Here is an 18767-nt window from a genome sequence, read left to right as displayed (position 1 = left end):
ACGTCTAATTGTTTAATCAAAATAATTTTTTTAACATTTTACAAAACCTCCCAAATTATTTATTTATTTAACATAATTTATCTCACCACCAGGAAAGGAGCTCCAACGTGACTACTAATAGTCTTGTAAAAATTAATTAATTTCGGAAATTGTATTGCTATAGCAATTCCAACGTGACTTTAGTCTCGCACTCAGAGTGGCACCATCTTTTCCTATAATTCTATGGACCAAAAAATAAATTAAATTTCAATTTGAAAAAAAACAAAGTTTCAACATTAAATATCAGAATAAATAATAATTTTCAACAAACAAAATTTAAGATTTCGCAAGACCAATTTGACATGCCATCTCTTCTCAGTTCTCTGTCTACTTTCTTTTTCTACAATGAAAGAATCAACCATAAGATGACGACAAAAGGAAATATAAAACAGAAAGTGACAACTAATCTCACAAGGTAAAGTAACCAAAAAAGTGTTTCTTTCTTCCCTCTATATCAAAAACATGAAAACACGTTTAAATTCAATCTCTGTGGTAGAGTTCACCTAACGGATACATCCCAGGATGAATCAACAATCTCTCAAAAGCATGCTTCTCACAAGTAACGATCAATTAGCCAGGTCAAGAATGCTTCTCCAAGCACCCCCAAAGGACAGATTTAATATATCTCCAATGCAGAAAGAAATGGTCGTCACTTGTGAGACAAATAGCAGACCTGACTTGCTTATTTAGCCAGGGAAGCTGCCAAAAGGGAATCAATATACAAAGTTGATAAGTGATTATGTTCAGATCACCGTAAATAGGAATTTAAAACAAATTCTGCCTTCTGGACACTAAAACAGAATCTCAAGGACAACACTACAGTAGTCAAAGCCAAAGATACTAGATATTCATAACCAAAAAAATCAGTGTCCATTGGTAATCCTTGAAAAATCACCAGATTTAACTTTGATTTCCTAAAGAGGATCACAAGTCACGCATACCTATATATTATGATTGCTGCACTTGTCGGGATATCTGCAGCATCCATTCAGCATACCCACTGTTACCACCCATCTGGTCCTCAACAAGGTTTGAAAGAAGGAGGAATCCTTCTTTGGGTTGTTCACCTTGCCTCACAAGGTGGCACAACTGGTAATATGCACGATCTGTATATCTCAACTTCTCAAGTACCTTCACCAGCCTCCTTGACATTTCATTATCATGCTCACTGAGAGTAGTCTGTTTAAAGAAATAAAGCATACACACAGCACCTTGTTCGATTAGATAAATACAAGAGGAATACACAAACATATCTACTCTACAATGATTTGATGCTATGAATTGCCATACAAGAAGTTATTCAATTGAGTTAAGAATAATATCTATCAATATCAGTGCATCTAAATGTCAATCCTTAAGAATAAAATTTGTATAGGATAAATCATAGTTATCAAACTCAGATAGCGACGTGTAGCAGCTGAGATAATGGCATGGCCATTGCATGGAGAAAAGAACAGAGGTGGTTCAGGATGTGCTTCAGAGTTTAAAACAGAGAAAATAATGGTAGTTGGGTGTTGCCAAAAATACTCAGACGGAACCCATAGATGGGGTAGTCTGGGTAGACAGGTGTTTGGTCACACAGGAGAGAGAAGCATGGAAAACTGTATCCAAGTAGTTTCTTTTTGTTTTTTTTAAGTTTTGAAAAGGGAGGATGAAAATCTCTAATTTGCCCCCAACAAACCCCCAAAATGTCACAGCATTGAGGCAAAATGGGATTTCAAAAATGCTTCCCTGTAGCACCATAATAGCTGGTTATTTTCACTGTGATTGCAACTGCAGTCACCATTCAAAAATGCACCATCATGCAAACTTTGTAGCAGCCCAAGGCTGCACTACACCACTATACCACACTATCAATGAACGTCACACAAAAGCTGACCATTGAATCAAGTGTTCTATCATGAAGATGATGCTCATCATAGAATTTCATAGTTAATTATAACTACTGTATAGTTAAATGAAATCACATGGGTAACGTACAATATTTCTTTTCAATTCTAATATAAAAATATCAAAGATTAAAAACCTTATCCCATTAAGTGAGGTTGGTTACAGAGATCACACCACGCCATTTGGCTACATGCATGCAAGATCAATGCGATTTTATTTCATTAAGAACCAAAAAGCAACCAACATCAATTTGAACAAGAGATAAAAGTTAGAAAGAAAAAACAAAAAATAAATAAAAAAAAGATGCATCTGCTCAATGTGACAACCTATAATAAACTCTCCTCTGCCTTGAAAAATACCTATTATGAACCTGTTTTTGAATAGCAAGAATATACAATACCTTTGATAGTTCTGCTGCAAAGTCTGCCCCAAGTAAATTCTTGGCTATATCAGGTGAAATCACCCGACCAAACCATATAATGAACCGGAAACCATCATCATAAATATAAAGGCCTCTAGAGTCTAAGCTCTCCCCAGTCAAAGGTAACCTTCTCTCAACACTTTTTAAGTCATCAGCCTGTACAGATGCCTGGAACACCGGAGGAATTAATAATTCATGCATCTGACAGTTTAACCATATTATTGGTATCTTTTTAAGGTAAGCAACGTATACCTTCAGAAGATATTCATCAAGTCGAATTAAGCTAGGATAGAGAAGTTTCAACAGTCTTTTTATTGATACAGTCATCATTATGTGTCCTGCAGCACACCGTTCATCCAGTGGAACATCGCCATACCCTCCACGTAAAGCTGTTGATCTACAAAGGGCTAATCCATACAACATTAAGAACTTTAAAGACTCAGGATATATCATTCTGTTTGCCAAGCGATGTTGCACAGAATAAAGATTTCGATATTCCCTGAGGGCTTTCACAACTCTTAGTTGAACAGCACTCCGTGCATCTTCCAGTTTTTGGGACAATGTTTTCTCAATTGCTGCAATTATGAAGGAACTGTTTAAGATAAAAAGCAACTATCATCCATCACATATGATGTCTCTGGACCAGAAGTCCAGTTTACCTACCTAGCCTACTTAACAGTGATACAATTGCACCCGTATCAGCCAGCCGATAGATATCTGCTAACTCTGTAACTACTGGAAGTGCCATTGTGTGTACTCTTATTCGCCTTTCACCACAAGATGCAGTATATCTATTTTGTTGTTATGGATGCAACTAGCTTAGAAACAATTTCACATAAGATTAAATTTATTTTTTGTACTTCCCAAGGAAACAAACTCTCGAAAAGTATAACTGAATGTCTAAGGACAGCATCTCAAATAGAGATAGTCATTCCTTTGGGGAAAGAATAACTTAACAATATTTCAATGCATAAAAAGTGAATGAATCTCTTAACTTTAAATATACCAGGAAGGCAACAATTCCAACAAGTAACATAAATGGCTGAAGTACAGGAATGAATAAAGGAGGATAGCATTAGGTAGTCAACAGCCAACATAATTTGGCAAATATCAATTATACGCTTTATGATAATAATACTTTTCAGATAAGAAAACATGTTATTCTTACATTACAATAAAGATATCTAGTATCGTAAACATTAGATTAAAAATTATGATTAATATTATAGCTCATCTCAAAAGTTATCAAAGAAAGGATACAACAATGCTACTTGCAAATACATTGTCTGAGTTGTCAACAATGTCTCTTCAAGTGATAACTGCATGGCAAAGGCTTTATCACAATCTACAGCAGGAAGTGCTAACAAATCAGTGGACCTCAGCATGAAGTTTCCATGATAAGTTGTGAAGCGAACACCTAAAAATATAGGCAATTATCAGCAATTTTATGCATGTAATACCATATATGAGTTGCATGGAACAGCAGATAAACAAAAGGAGGCAATGAAGAAAAGAATTTTCAAGCTATAATAGATGCACAGACCTTTTGCACATCTAATGCGCATTACAGCTTCCCATGCAGTTTCTCTGGTAAGGTCTCTCCTCAATTCATGTCTCAATTTCTCCCCATGAATGGCTGATTGGAAAGCTGGGTAGTAATACACTTGACCAGCAGTATACTTTGCCAGAGTTCCTAAACAGCCAGTAAATTATAAATACATAATTCACTTTGTCAAGTATAGGATCATTAGCATACCCGGGATATGTGCTAAGAAGAACACATATGCTGACTCTGGGAGAGAATCAAATCTAACAGAATTAGGGGGGGTGCATTATTTACAGAATAACTAAACATCATGCATAATTTGCTAATTCAATTAAGCATTTGCAGGCCAGTATTTTTGGCAACACATCCATGGAAGTCATTCAATTAAGTTTATTCAATGGTCAAAATAAAGTGACGAACTAACTTTGTAGAACTCTTAACTGTATACCAAAGTCATGCTGTCAAGTATCAAGGGAAGAGTGCAATCATTTGTGTACAATACAAAGTACTCAGACATATTAATTGGCAAGATTGCCAGACTCCAAAAGCATTTTAAAATGAAGATGATACAAAATAAGATTTTAACATACTTTATAAACGGCTATAAAATCATGGGATTAAGACATCATAAAACATTGTTAAAAAAGTTGTTTATCATCTGTTGTACAGCTTTATAAAGCTGATTTTTGTTGTATCTTTTTTATATATTAGTTGTCATAGGCAGTAGCCTTTCTCTCTTTTCTGACCCTCTGATTGTCCTCTTTAGAACCCTCTTTTTACATACAATATACATCAGCAGAGAGAATAGTCAGTGATTTTGTGCCAATTTTCACATCTCAAGTCTCTCAAGTAACATTTTGTAACGATAAAGAACCATCCATTAGATTTATCAATTACAAGCCTTCCTATCCAAATTGTGGCTTTTTTTAGAGAATAAGAGTGTCGCATAATTTTGAAGAGACTGAAAAAACTTACCTAAGGAGGCTATGTCAGTGTACTTATCACTGAATGCATACACATTTGTTGAGATTTGGTACTTGGAAAACTCAGCAGCCATTTGTTTATAGAATGGATCATCAGGCAGTCTCAATCCATATTCTTTGTCTGTCCCGTAAACACGAGAATCATCTCCACGTAACTTCAAGCGGCCAACACCAAGAGATGGAAGTGTGTTTTGAAATATTAACAATTTCCCTCCAAGTTGACTCTGCAAAGTGATGCATGAAAAGACGACAACAAAGTAACGTATAAGAAAAATGACATTGCTAAATCAATGCAAAGGAAAAATGTACAGAAAACTCAATAAATTCTCAGTGGATGTAGTTCTCTTAAATTTAACCAACTAGAGGGCCCACCATTCTGCATAGAATGTAACTTGCTTCTCTATGGTTCATCTGATTTATTAAGTGACCTTTTGATAGTTTAGTGTGCCCAGCAATGTCCCAAGGCCATTTTTGGAGCTAGGAATTGAGCAAGCAATTAAATCTTAAAATATGTAATATAACAGTAACTTTGTATCAATTAATACCAGATTCATCCAATGTATTAAGTTCACTGCCTATTGAAAAAGAAGGAAAAAAAAAAAAAAACTAGCAACAGATATTTTGATAAGAAAAATCACCATTGAAGGTTTAAAAGAGACTGACATACCATAACCATAAATGCAGCCTTAAGAGCAGGACCAAAAGCTGATTCCAAGTTTACATTGTCCTGGAACATGGTTGGCAAACTATCTAGGAAGGTTTCTACCACATTTCTTGATTCAGACAAGTTAACGAGAAGATCATCTGGCAGTGGAATAAATATATCATCGAGATCTGACACTACCAACATCTGTGGTTGAGTCAAGGAAGACTGCAAAAGCATAACACACAGGATAATTAGTATAAATTGAGGAAAGCCAGATATATTAATTGTGGTAATACTAATAACACAGCAAACCTTCATGTTATAAAAATGTATTGTGCTGTCAAAAGTTGCAAACCCTATTTGCGTACGTGGAAAGCCGGGCAGCTCATCTAAGCATGACTTTATTGTATTGGCTACAACCTGCATTTACGACAGTAACATCATCAGCGCGAAAAATAAAGTGCACTAAACACCTCAGAAATAGTTGGTACTTGGGACGAATTGTTAATTTATTAACCTCAAATGCAAAAAAGCATCCAACAACCCAAAGTTGCCCATAAATGTTTCTGAAGAAGTAAATGACTAAATGTTACTTCTAGGCAAATTTCATTTTTAATACTTGCCCTTTATGTAGGACAATTTTGTTCTTGCAATATCCAAAAGAAACCCATTTCTACAAAACTCATTTTGAGTGAATATTCCCAAAATAAAATTCAATCTTCTAAAAGTAATTCTTCAGAATTCATTCTATATGAAAGTAATCATGCACAAATTACCCATACATGCTCATGAAGCATAATAAACGAAGGTTAATAACTTAATATGCAACCCTCAAATACACATAAGAAATAAACTCAACCAATTATTGTGAGTTTCAGCAGTAAATAAATTACTCAAAGGAAATAAAATTGAACGATTAAAATAATCTAAAAAATATGATGTATAAAACTATAAATTTTAGTGAAAATGAAAACCATATTAATATGTTTTCTGGTGAGCAGACCATTTTCTTATCTAAATAATCTAATGTAAGACAAAATATGATAGCTCTTTTTTTATGGTAGATGAAATAAAAATTTGTTTGTAACTGGTACTAATCCTGAATCTTTTAACTCACAAAAATAGGGCCACATGCTAACCAACAGTACAATTTATTATTTTTTCAAAAAAAAACTGTAAAATCTATTAAAATGCTGTACAAGGTTACACATTGTGCTAAAAGTAAAGAACTCACCTCAATCATGCCACTTCTAACAGCAGATATGGAAACATCAATGAGGAAGAAATACACTGGTGGCATAGGAGGCCGCACCATGTACTCAGCAGGGGCAACAAATTCTACAGTCCCCTTTGTAAGCTCAGGTCGTTGATTTATATCAACTCTTTTTCCAGTTGCATCTAATTGAGCATAATATTCACTAGGAACTGTACATAACACTCTATATTAACATCATTACGAAGATAATGTTCAACCAATTACAATATGCATAACATAATATATTTCACATAAACAAGTAATTTTCCTAGCAGAAATTCTTAATCATGCAAGCAGGTTAACTGAATAGTTTAACATCATAGAATAGTTATGGTCCATTTATCACGATAGTAATAAACACAGTACAAAAACTGACATGAATATAGAGAGTAAAAAAATCATAGAACAAGTTTAGTCCCTCATGAAACTGAAACTTAATCCACCTTGCAAAGGTAAAAAAGTGAAGTATGTGATTATGAAATGCCCCTTTGGGCACATCCAATATAATCATTATAATGCAAATGACACAAACAGAAATAAATGAATTTTCAGAGCAACCAAGAAAACAGTTTCTCGTGATTAAAAGGTGCTGGCCTGAAGTGTTGAGTTGAGACTAAATTCCAACTATTTTCTTCTTTTGACTTTCTTTATCTTCAAAAGCAAAAGATGAGGTTATGAAAGTAAAAAGTACCATCGTTAAGCAAGGTACAGATGTTGCAACGGAACTTTCTTCCAGCTTCCGAAAATGTCATATAAGGATTCACATATGTGCGACATCTTCTGCAGCGGACAACACTAGCTGGAGCAAAATTAACTATAGGCACCTCTTCCTGAAAACAAAGAACAGCAAATAATTGAAAATAACATGACCCAGTATGTTTCTGCTCATCAAACAGGGTAAAGAAGCACTAACCCCATCAGGAGGTTCAGCAAGCGGACATACAACTGCTCCAAGAGGAAGATGCCACCTTGAAGCCAAGGACTGGGAGCTAGGAACTGCACTGGTTGTGAGTCGTAGATACCGGGGACTGCAGTTCATGGGATACATGTCAACCAAATTCTTTGGTTCAACATCACCTTCCAATGGCCTTGGAAGTTCCTTGGCATCAAATAATGGATCCATTGTTCCAGGACGAGTTTGCAATGTGAGTGCGTTGAAGTCTTCTGCCAAGCCCTGAATGGCACCCATTGGGGGCACAGATCCTGGCTGCTGCATTGGCTGGATACCTAGTGGGGGAGCCATTGGGGGTGATGGAACATAACCTCCTGGGTGAGACAAAAAAGGAGAAGAAGCCGCAGGCGGGACAGGCCCAAAATTTCCTTGATTAGCAGGGAACGAGGAGTGCATAGGTGGAGCTTGCATTTCAGGACCGGCATGCTTACTCGGGTACCCAGGAAAAGATGGCTGAATTGTAGGTGGCGGAGGAGGAAAATTTGAACCTAAATGTGCAGGAGCAGCACTTTGTGGCGGCGGCGGGGGAGAGCCCATTGGAACAGAAGGCATCTGTGGTTGAGCCGGAAGAGACGTGGGAAAAGGCAGTGCTTGACTAGGTGGAGATTGAATTGATGGCGGTAACATTGGCTGCGGAGGACCACGTGGCTGCATTGTTGGGGGAAAAGGCGGTGGCGGAAACTGCTGGAAAGGTCCAGCAGCCGGTGGGGCATTGGAAGGTCCCACTGGAGGAGGTACTGATGGATCATTGAACCTCCCTGGTGGTGCAGGTCTAAAACTGGGTGCTCCGGGTCTAACTGCAGCAGGTCCAGCCGACGAAAACCGCATGGCGCCTTGCGGTGGAGGAGCAGAAGGACTAGGGCGAAAAGAAGGAGGCTCTGATCCAGCCACGGGACCGGTTGACGAAAAAGGTGACACTGTCTGTGCAGCGGCAAAAGGCGATGAAGCAGGTCTTGAAGGAGGGAAGGTTGGACGACCAGGATTTTCAGTCCCCATAGATTATTAGAAAACAATCCAAATCACTTCTTCTCTCTAATTCAAATAAAACTTAAAACCTGTTCCATCACCAAGTCCGCCAGAAGAAAGCAATTCGATGCACGCAGTGTTCAATACATACATAAAAAGAAACCAAACACAACACAGTTCAAATCATCAATAATTGTAAAAAAGGGAAGCACTTTGGTTCACTTTGGCACGGTCAACTAGCCTCGGACGCATTGAAAATAGCACAAGTAGTAAGATGAATGAGAATTGAACATTGCTAAACTTAGATGAAGAAAGATTATAGGAGAAGGATACAGAGACGGAAGTGTTAGGGTTCTGAGAAGAACAGTAGGAGGCCTAATAGGTGATTTGGATTTAAGTGGATTTGTGATGTGACAGATCGAGAAAAATAGGGGAGGGGACATAGAAGAAGTTGGAAATTCAAATCGAGAGAGGATGACTCACCGAGTCGACGATTTGGATCGTAGAAGTAGAGGCTGATCCGCACCGCACGATTGAGCTAAACTCGGGTAAGGACCCTCTCTTCTGATACACCCAGACGAAGCAGAGAGCACCTTCTCTGCAAGGACTAGAACTCTACGAATTTCACCCTTCTTTCCTTTCTTTTTTTTTTTTTCCGGTTGTGGCCGTCGTTTGGGCTCGTGGTCCAACTTTTGGCTGGACTGTAATTGTAGGCCCATTTCTATTTATACATCCTCGAGAGGGGTGCTTTCGTGATTTCTTCTGCACATCAGAAACTTCCTGCACTACCCACGTTACTTTTGAAATGATCATTCCGAAAGTAATATAGGACGTACAGAAAGCAATTCCAGAGGTGCAGAAAGTAATTTTCCTTAGAGAGTTAGCTGCAAATGGTTGAAATTTTGAAATAGTCAAATAGACTTTTAAAATACATAAATACCAATTTTACTAACATTCATCACCGTTAGATATATAATTAAATAATTGGACGGTTCATATTATAAGATAGTAATTGGGTTAAAAAATATATTAAAATGAAGTAGTTGGGTTAAAAAAATATATCAAAATAAAATTGTATATGAGAAGGCCATTTTAACCCTACTTTAAAAAAAAAAACTGAATCGTCGCCACCGTCACGAAGATAGAAAAGGGGAGGAGGACGGCAAAACACACCGCCGCCGTCAAGGCTAAGCCATTATTGATCACACGAGCCAAGACTGAACCACGTTCACGATGCTCTCTTTCTTGTTCGCTTGCTCCCGCTCTTCACCACCGATAATGGAGTCCATGGTCGCATCCTTCTATCTTCAAAGTCGCCCCATGTTTGCTTCTAGATATGCGGCCTAGGTCTTTCTGTTTCCAGATCCATGGTACAACAAAGATGAAGAGAAAATAATTGAAACATCCCAGCTCTGCAACCTACGTTTTGTTTGCTTCCGTATCTATTGTGCATCAACGAAAAAAATTTGAAAGGCGCCACCGAAAATCGCCTCCGTCAACCGCGCACAGTGATCCACGACAGAGAAAAATTCTCTTTTTGTTCTTTGATTTTTCCTTTTTCTCCTTTTCATTACACAGATTATTTGTTTTATTTTTTGTTGTTGCAAGTTGGTATTTTCCTGGTTTGGCAAAGGCTTGTGGTTGGTGATGGTAGTCATATGGTGATAGTAATGGTTCATGCAAGAAAAGCTTGGAGGTTGATGAGGGATCTATTTGTTATTTTGTTGCGTGGAGGTTTCTGTTCTTATGAGCTTGATTGTTATGATTAAAATTAATAGTTTGATGTAGTTGGGAAACATTAGTAAAGAGACAAGCAAAACAAAAATTGTGGATTTTCTTAGCCTTTTGCTACATCTTATTATAGTTGTTTCATTCAACGTTAGGATGGTTGGTGAGAAGTTTATAATCTTTGAATCTATATGTGGTATGTTCAGGCTCTTTAAAGTTGTTTCTGCTTTAAATCAAGGATCTAGATTTAAAACAACTTAAATCAGGTACTTATTTAACATCTAAACAACAACTTACTCAAAATCTAATGAATCAAACTGAGAATTTTTCAAATTTTTACATGAACAAGGATGAACATGAATCTGCAGAATATGATCTAACATGATGATCATGTTTTTTTTATTAAAAAAAAATATTAATTCAGGGTGTAATAGACATTTTATGTATTAACATTAAAATATATTTTATACTTTAAGCTACTGTGCATTGTAAAATTACTGATGCACCAGTGGACCATTTGTCTCAATGGTGGTCCACCGTAGAATCGTCCTTATGAAATAAACATAGGTCCTGCTATTTACACACTGTTTTCTGCTAGCTTCAGATCTGTTAAATAAAATAATTTGGAGCAGAGAAGTAGAAAAGACTAATTTTTTAGAGGGATAAATGTTATATAATTTCATTCACGAAAAATACGGTGGGATGTAATTACACTTAGTTAACATATATAATCTTGAAGTCTTTGTTAACTTATGAGTTACATGATTAGTTTGTCGCTTTGTTTGGAATTGAAGAGAAGACTTGTCTAGATTTATTCATTGTAACATGAAAATAAAAAATAAAAAGCCTTTAGAGCAACTATTAAAGCACTCTGTCACAGCCTTACAATCGGATTCAAAAATCACGGTTGCAAAATCAAGGCTTTTTACCCAGAGAGTTAAGAAGAAGGCCCAAGCTTCGGCCCCTTTTGGGGAGGTCTTAGCCTTGAATCTTGATGAAGTTTCCATGGTTATCTCTCAAAACACAATCCGAAACCAAAGCATTTCACATCATAAAAGATTGTTGCGTCTGTGTTGCACTTTAAGGAGTCATTATGAGGTAGTGTTCAGCTTGGTGGTAGAAGTTGTTTGAAGGTTTGGGTTTGCCATGACTGAACATTCCTCCATTATGTTAATTGCTGCCACGCAGAGGAGAAAGCAATTGTTGGTGGAATGGCTGTATCATCCCGTAATTTGGTGATTCGAGACTTCCAGATGCACCACAGAACAACACCAATTCGAGAACGTAAGCTTGGTTGGGAATCCTGCATAAGCTTGAACATAAAATCACGTAAATTGTCTGCATTGGTCCAGCGCTGTTATCAATCATGTGCCATAAATTTGCTGTAGTCCAGATATTCCTTGCATGATCATAATCCAAGAACAACTGCCATTCATGTTCAATATTACCACCACAACAGCCCAGTCTAGAGGACAAAGCACTTGTTTGCTTCCAAGATTTGATCTTGTTCGGGCTAAAATATATTTTTCATTCTTATAATATTGAAAAATTTAAAATCTATTCGGTAAAATTTTTAGTATTTTTTCGTTCTCATGAAATTATTAAGATGTGTACGTTTTTTGGCCTAAAGCAGGCTTGACAAATTCGAGCCTATACAACATTTTTTAAAACTTAAATTATAAGCGAAAACATATTTTTCATTCTTATAAATATCAAAAATTTTGAAATCCGTTTCTGCAAAATTTTGAGTTTTTTTTTCATCCTCCAAAAATTGAAATTTGTTACTTGTTGCCCAGGACATAGGTTTGGGTAAGTCTAAATCTACCTGTCATCCTTTTTCATTAGTTTCATTGATTGATACGAGAGTGGGTGATTTTTGAGAGTTAAAAGTCACTACAAAATGTAGAAAAAACCACAAATTTGTAATTTCATCTTCCCTACCTTTGTTCATCTTCTTCGTCCATCAGGTTAAGGTTAATCTGAGAGAGAGGTGAATTTGAAAGTCAAAGTCAGGTTATTGAGTTTGTCGAGAATGCTTGATTTCAATAGAACATTAGAATTGATATTAGTAATGTTGAGTTTATGAGCGAAAGTGCTAGGTTTTTGGAAGGAAGGGAAAATTAAATAAGAAGACGATGATAATGAGGTCAATAAGATGGTGTTGATCATTCCATTTGAGCAAAATATTTAAAAAAGAAAAAGAAAAAAAATGTTTATTTAAATTTGAAGAAGATGAAGAAAGTTACAGAATAAGAAGGTTAAAAAAAAGGAATTTATGAATTTTTTTCCTATATTTTGTGATAGTTTTTAATCCCTGTAGATCAGTCACTTTCACAATCATCAATGAAACCAATGAATGTAGGTTTCGATATTCAAACCTAGGTTCAAGTAAAAAAAATAATAGATTTTAATTTTTCAATTACAAAAGACTCAAAATTTTGCATTAACCAATTTCAAATATTTTAATATGTATAGAGACAAAAAATATATTTTAGCCTATGATTTAAGTTTTAAATAATGTCAAGTAGGCTTGAATTTTCAGACAAAAAAATAATATATTTCAATTTTACGAAAATAAAAAATATAAAAAAAATTTATAAGAATGAACTTCAAATTTTTTTATATTTATAGAAATAAAAGATATATTTTAATTTTTTTTAATATAAAGTAATCTATTTCTAAATACATGAAATAAATCAAAGTTATAAAAGATAAATAATGATAAATGATAAAGAAAGATACAGCGATAATAAAAATTAGGGACTAAACTAATATTTTTAAAATTTAAAAAATCAAATTCAATAAAAATTGAAATATAAAAGATTAAATATGTATTTTAGATTTTATTTAATTAGTTTTGTTAATAATTTTGTAGTTTATAATAATTTTTAACCAATAATAAAAAAATATTATTAAAATTAAACTAAATTACATTAATAACATTTTTAAATGACTTAATTTTCCTCAAGAAAATCATTGTGCGCCGCCCACCTACCCGCAAAACGATAATTAATCATTCTTGAATGGCCACCCACGAGTACTGAGTGCATAATACAAATGACAAAATAAAATGAGCATGACAAGCTTGACGACATGCCCATCCTCATCCTTATCTTACACCAAACTGGCAAGTTTTCCTTTTCTTATATCCATTTATTGCGTATTTCATACTTTGGTTGACATTAATTCAACTTTTTATTATTCATGACAAATGTAATATAACATATCTAATTTAAATTTAAATATTAGACAGAATAAAGACATGACTAATAAAAGCTAACATACTGCGTTAATATTTTTAAAGAATATATTATTTAGACCCATAACCACCAAATGTGTAGATGAATTCTCATGAGATTATTTTAGCTGGGGACATGTGATATAGAAAAAAAAAAAAACTTAGTCTGATAATTAATTGGCTTGAGATTATTTAAATTTAATTAGTAATGTAAATTCATATCATGAATATTTATATAAATACATTAAAAAGAATATCTATATAAATAATTAGTTAAATTACAATCTTGATCATTCCTTTATCTTTTATGCTGAGTTTGGTCTTTTTATTTTTTCCCTCTATTTTAGTTCACATTTTTTTAAATTCTTAATTTTTTTATTCTCAATTTTACACACGTTTTATTTTATTTTAATTAAATTTTAAATATAATAAATTTAGTTAAGCATCATTAAGAAATAATTTAATTAATTAAAATATAACAAAATAAACTTATGTAAAATTGTGATTTTTCTAAAATTTAAGAAATAAAATAGAGAAACACTCCAAGTCATGAACCAAAAATTAAAGAATCAAAATTGTAATTTATGATAAATAATTTGACTATTGATAACAAAATTATGTCAACTGCAAATAATTTATCTTATAGACTAGAAAATTTTATATTAGAAACAATACTGTTCAAAATGGTGCATGGTAAAACAAAATTGGCTTCCTATAAAATATAAAATACAAGCAGTTGTTTTCTAAAATAATTGGAAAAAAAATAGAGGAAAAGAAATGATTTAAAATTAAAAGTTGAAAGTGTTATAATATAGGTTGACCCACCCCTTCCTTCGTTCCCAGAACAGAGTGTGATAATAGTAAGACAGAGCACCTACTCACTCGTAAATGGCGAGGAAGAAGATCAGAGAGTACCACTCCAAGAGGCTTCTCAAGGAGCATCTCAAACGTCTCGCCTCTATCGACCTCCAAATCCTCTCAGCTCAGGTTTCAATTCACCAACTTTTTAACATGTCTGTTCTGTTCTGTTCTGTTCTGAACTTGGATTCTTCGCAGGTGACAGAATCTACGGATTTCACTGAGCTGACAGACCAGCATCCATGGCTTTCGTCAACCAGATTGGTCGTCAAGCCAGACATGCTGTTCGGGAAGCGCGGCAAGAGTGGCTTAGTTGCTCTCAATTTAGACATAGCTCAAGTCGCCGAGTTCGTCAAAGCACGCCTCGGCGTTGAGGTGTGATCGCCGAAAACCAAAACCAAAACTTTTCGATATTTCGTCTGAACTGTATGTGTATTGGATTGAACTTTTTGTAGGTTGAGATGGGAGGTTGCAAGGCGCCTATAACCACTTTTATTGTCGAACCGTTTGTTCCTCACGACCAAGAGTTTTATCTGTCTATTGTTTCTGAAAGGCTTGGCTCCACTATCAGCTTCTCCGAATGTGGCGGCATTGAAATTGAAGAGAATTGGGATAAGGTGTTATTGAATCATGTTACTCTTACTGTTTTATTTGCTCTGCCTTGTTTGCTGCCGTATTTATGCTTCGTTTCTGCTTGTTACTGTTAATTATCAGGTCAAAACTATATTCCTTCCGACGGAAAAACCATTGACTCCGGAGGCATGTGCGCCATTGATTGCTATACTTCCTTTGGAGGTCAGAATTTTGGCACTTCCCTTATGTCTCTCAGTTTCTTGTGAGTTTGCACAGGAATTTGTATCATGTTCAGCATTCAAAGAGTTGATATAGTCTCCAGAATCTAATCAAATGTGAATAATTTTGACTTTGCATTTTGTGAACTATACTATATGTGACTGCATGATCTGGATTGGTTTAATGCCGTTTGGAGCTAACCATTCTCCTGTCTTTATTCAGTAGTTTGAAATTCTGCTTTTTTAGGATAATGCATTTCTACATTCAATACTATTTACTTCTATTGGCTTCTTTTTTCCTCGCTTGTGCATCTAGCAAATGCTTATTCTACCTCTAATTTGCAGATTAGGGGGACAATTGGCGATTTCATAATGGGTGTGTTTGCTGTCTTCAAAGGTACGCAATTAACAAGCTTGGAAACTGGTGTATTGTCTCATTGTTTGGAACCTGAAGGATAATATGAACTCTGGAATGTAGGAATTAGAAAACGCTTTCGAACTTTCATATGTTATTTTAAGTCATTTATCTTAACTTGCCAAATTGTTCAGGGCTACTTAAAGGAGGGTTATGAATATTGTGTGCCCCTTTCACTGATACAAACTATGGGAAAATACTAAATACGATTAGCAATGCCAAGTACCGTGGCTATTCTTATATGCACAGTTTTAAAGTCTAACCTTTTTTCCACTCCCATTTTGTGCATAGATCTGGACTTCAGTTTTTTAGAGATGAATCCATTTACACTGGTGAATGAAAAGCCATATCCACTGGATATGAGAGGGGAATTGGATGACACTGCCGCATTCAAGAACTTCAACAAGTATAAGCCTTTCATATTTTGTTCAAAATTCAATATTTTAGTATTCAAGTCATGAAAATTTACCATCCAATGCATATAACTAGTTGTTATCCAATCTATATATCTTTATGCTTTCAGGTGGGGTAATATAGAATTTCCATTGCCTTTTGGAAGAATTCTGAGCCCTACAGAAAGCTTCATTCATTCCTTGGATGATAAGGTATTTTTTTTTTTACTTTTATCTGTATAATTTCTGTGCTATTGTTATAAAATTAAGGAAAGCTTTTCTTTATGCTTTTATAATTTGCTGAAAACAAACTTTTTTCACACTTTTTTTTGCCAGTTTATTTTACGTGGGCTTTGCTTACATTAATTCTGCATATAGTTAAGCATTGAGCTCTAGAATAAGCTATATGTAGCCTAGATAACTTACACCTTGCAGTGATCTTCTTGTTGCAGTACCTTAGTTTTGTAAAATTCATACTTCCTTATTTTAATAGTAACAAATGGGATTTTTCTGTGTACAGATTCCTAAAATATACTCTTTTTGTATTGCAGACAAGTGCATCATTGAAATTTACTATATTGAATCCGAAAGGACGCATATGGACAATGGTAGCAGGAGGTGGTGCAAGTGTAATTTATGCTGATACGGTAAGTTTTCATGTTTTGTGGATATATTTAATTCTGGCTAAAAATATGAATAAAGGGACACCTCAAACAGATATTTTTAGGAAGTTTTCTTTTAGTAGGTCTTTCGGTGAGTTAATATACCTTTTGTTTACTAGGTTGGAGATTTAGGCTATGCATCAGAGCTTGGAAACTATGCTGAGTATAGTGGAGCTCCGAATGAGGAGGAGGTGTTGCAGTATGCAAGAGTTGTAATTGATGTAAAGATCATATCCAAGTGATTTCTTTTCCTCTTCTTGTGACTTCAATTTCGCTTTTTCATAGCTAGTGGTTTTATCACTATATTTGTGAAGATTGTGCTCATGACTATGTTGCAGTGTGCTACTGAAGACCCCGATGGCCGTAAGAGAGCCCTTCTTATTGGAGGTGGCATAGCAAACTTCACTGATGTTGCTGCCACATTCAACGGGATTATTCGAGCCCTGAAAGAGAAGGTGTGTTATCGTTAGTTGTATTCTGAATCTGCTTCAACTTGTTAATTTGAAAGTTTATGAGTTGGTTTCCTCATCACTCTACAGGAATCAAAGCTTAAAGCAGCGCAAATGCACATATATGTCAGAAGAGGTGGTCCAAACTACCAGACTGGTTTGGCAAAGATGCGTGCATTGGGGGAGGAGTTGGGAGTACCAATTCAGGTAAGAAATAAGGATGACAATCTTTCTAGGGGTCATGCTTTTAAATCTGCCATGAATATGCTCACCTGCTGACCACTGACCAGCAACTTTTAGTTACCAGAATCCGGGGCCAACGAGTAGTTACTAAATTAATGCTTTTTGGTTTGTAGTCAAACTATTCTAGTAAATGGTGTAAATTGAGAAATCTTGTAACTTTTAGTTCTTTACCTTAAGGCTTTGGCAGTAAGCCTGAGGATTTTAAAGCTAAATAGGTGCTGTGCTGTGTGTATGCGTTGGAGTCTTGGGTAAAGAGTTTTTTTACCATTTGGTATAAAAGTATTGAAATACAAAATTCTTTTCTGTATTTTGTTGTGTGATTGTAGTAATTTTGTGGTTCCAGGTTTATGGACCGGAGGCCACGATGACGGGTATCTGCAAACAAGCTATTGATTGCATCATGTCCGAAGCATAAAGAAGATTAATTTTTGTCTCATCATGTTTCATTTGTGAAACTAATTTGGTGGTGTTTTGATGGATATATTGATATAAGTCCATAATCTGAACCAAAGCAAAGAGTAATAAGGTGAAGATGATAGATGTTACAAGCCTGAAACTGTTAAATTCTTATCTTTTCTTCCTATTGTGATTTTATTGTTATATTTTGACTAAACATTATAAAAATCCCCAATAGTATCCGTGAAAAATGTAATCTTAGTTGGCGATTTTTCCTTAAAGTGTTGAGTTCCATATTTGATTCTCTCTTGAAATCTTTTTTGTTGATATCAAGGACAAGTGCAAAGATTTCTCAAGCTCATTATCAAGAACATATTCTTCCCAAAGCTAAGCTTCTCGGGTAGTTAATTCATGACATAATATTAATAAAGCCTCTTGCCTGTGATTTGAAGTTAAATTGCCCACATTCTTTAACATATAAGTTCAATAGTATATATCAATTTTCTGTATAATTAATCTTGGTTAAGAAATTTGACTAATTACTTTTAATGAAATCTCTTTTCTTAAATATTTTTTTTGTTTACAAGACTTACTTCAAATCTTATATTTATTTAAAACAATGACATATTGATATTTACATCTTATTATAAGGTGGAGGTAATTTAAATATAAAACCATTTATTCATCTCTAGACCATATCTAGCTTTAGTTTTTTTTAATATATCTATCTTTAGTTAATCATACCATAATTAAAGCTTTAAGCTATCATTACAATTTCTACATATATTTTCCTTTTGATTAAGTAAAAAAATATATTAAGAAAGTTGAAAATATTTAACCCTTTGTATAATCTATCAATCTATATCAAATGATCCCAGCGTAATTTAAATCCGCAAG

At 34.8% G+C, this 18767-nt stretch overlaps 2 protein-coding genes across 5 annotated transcripts; one reads left to right on the top strand and one right to left on the bottom strand.

Annotated features, from left to right (window-relative positions):
* Nucleotides 1-250: 250 nt before the first annotated feature.
* LOC114407521 (protein transport protein Sec24-like At3g07100) lies at nucleotides 251-9316 on the bottom strand. Its single transcript, XM_028370647.1, has 14 exons — nucleotides 9182-9316; nucleotides 7694-8787; nucleotides 7472-7610; nucleotides 6760-6950; nucleotides 5838-5945; nucleotides 5547-5750; nucleotides 4872-5103; nucleotides 3894-4043; nucleotides 3611-3767; nucleotides 3014-3141; nucleotides 2603-2925; nucleotides 2330-2518; nucleotides 981-1218; nucleotides 251-738 (listed from the first exon to the last, which is right to left on the bottom strand). Exons 2-13 carry the CDS (start codon nucleotides 8726-8728, stop codon nucleotides 988-990), a joined length of 3087 nt encoding a protein of 1028 aa, XP_028226448.1. The 5' UTR covers nucleotides 8729-8787; nucleotides 9182-9316; the 3' UTR covers nucleotides 251-738; nucleotides 981-987.
* A 5174-nt stretch (nucleotides 9317-14490) lies between these two features.
* Nucleotides 14491-18176, top strand: LOC114407520 (ATP-citrate synthase alpha chain protein 2). Of its 4 annotated transcripts, XM_028370644.1 has the most exons (12): nucleotides 14492-14651; nucleotides 14721-14897; nucleotides 14978-15139; nucleotides 15237-15317; nucleotides 15659-15710; nucleotides 16020-16134; nucleotides 16252-16333; nucleotides 16672-16767; nucleotides 16902-17003; nucleotides 17121-17237; nucleotides 17322-17438; nucleotides 17818-18176. In XM_028370644.1, exons 1-12 carry the CDS (start codon nucleotides 14553-14555, stop codon nucleotides 17887-17889), a joined length of 1272 nt encoding a protein of 423 aa, XP_028226445.1. In that variant the 5' UTR covers nucleotides 14492-14552; the 3' UTR covers nucleotides 17890-18176. The 4 variants fall into 4 exon arrangements, 3 of the variants coding, with proteins under 3 accessions (XP_028226444.1, XP_028226447.1, XP_028226445.1); XR_003665653.1 differs by lacking the exon at nucleotides 17818-18176 and having other exon boundaries at nucleotides 14491-14651; nucleotides 16902-17020; XM_028370643.1 differs by having other exon boundaries at nucleotides 14491-14897.
* The last annotated feature ends 591 nt before the right edge of the window (nucleotides 18177-18767 follow it).

Source organism: Glycine soja, chromosome 3 (genome assembly GCF_004193775.1).
Source record: "Glycine soja cultivar W05 chromosome 3, ASM419377v2, whole genome shotgun sequence".
NCBI classification, from domain to species: Eukaryota; Viridiplantae; Streptophyta; class Magnoliopsida; order Fabales; family Fabaceae; genus Glycine; species Glycine soja.
Note: the sequence above shows the minus strand (reverse complement) of the source record. Positions and strands in the feature narration are given on the sequence as shown.

Coding starts and splice junctions, on each gene's coding strand:
- LOC114407521 (XM_028370647.1), bottom strand. CDS start 8,728: ATGGGGACTGAAAATCCTGGTCGTCCAACCTTCCCTCCTTCAAGACCT. Junction 6,951..7,471: donor CTGTACCTTGCTTAACGATG/GTACTTTTTACT, acceptor TGTTATGTACAG/TTCCTAGTGAATATTATGCT. Junction 5,946..6,759: donor TTAGAAGTGGCATGATTGAG/GTGAGTTCTTTA, acceptor TCGTAAATGCAG/GTTGTAGCCAATACAATAAA.
- LOC114407520 (XM_028370643.1), top strand. CDS start 14,553: ATGGCGAGGAAGAAGATCAGAGAGTACCACTCCAAGAGGCTTCTCAAG. Junction 15,711..16,019: donor TGTGTTTGCTGTCTTCAAAG/GTACGCAATTAA, acceptor TTTTGTGCATAG/ATCTGGACTTCAGTTTTTTA. Junction 17,439..17,817: donor AGTTGGGAGTACCAATTCAG/GTAAGAAATAAG, acceptor TTGTGGTTCCAG/GTTTATGGACCGGAGGCCAC.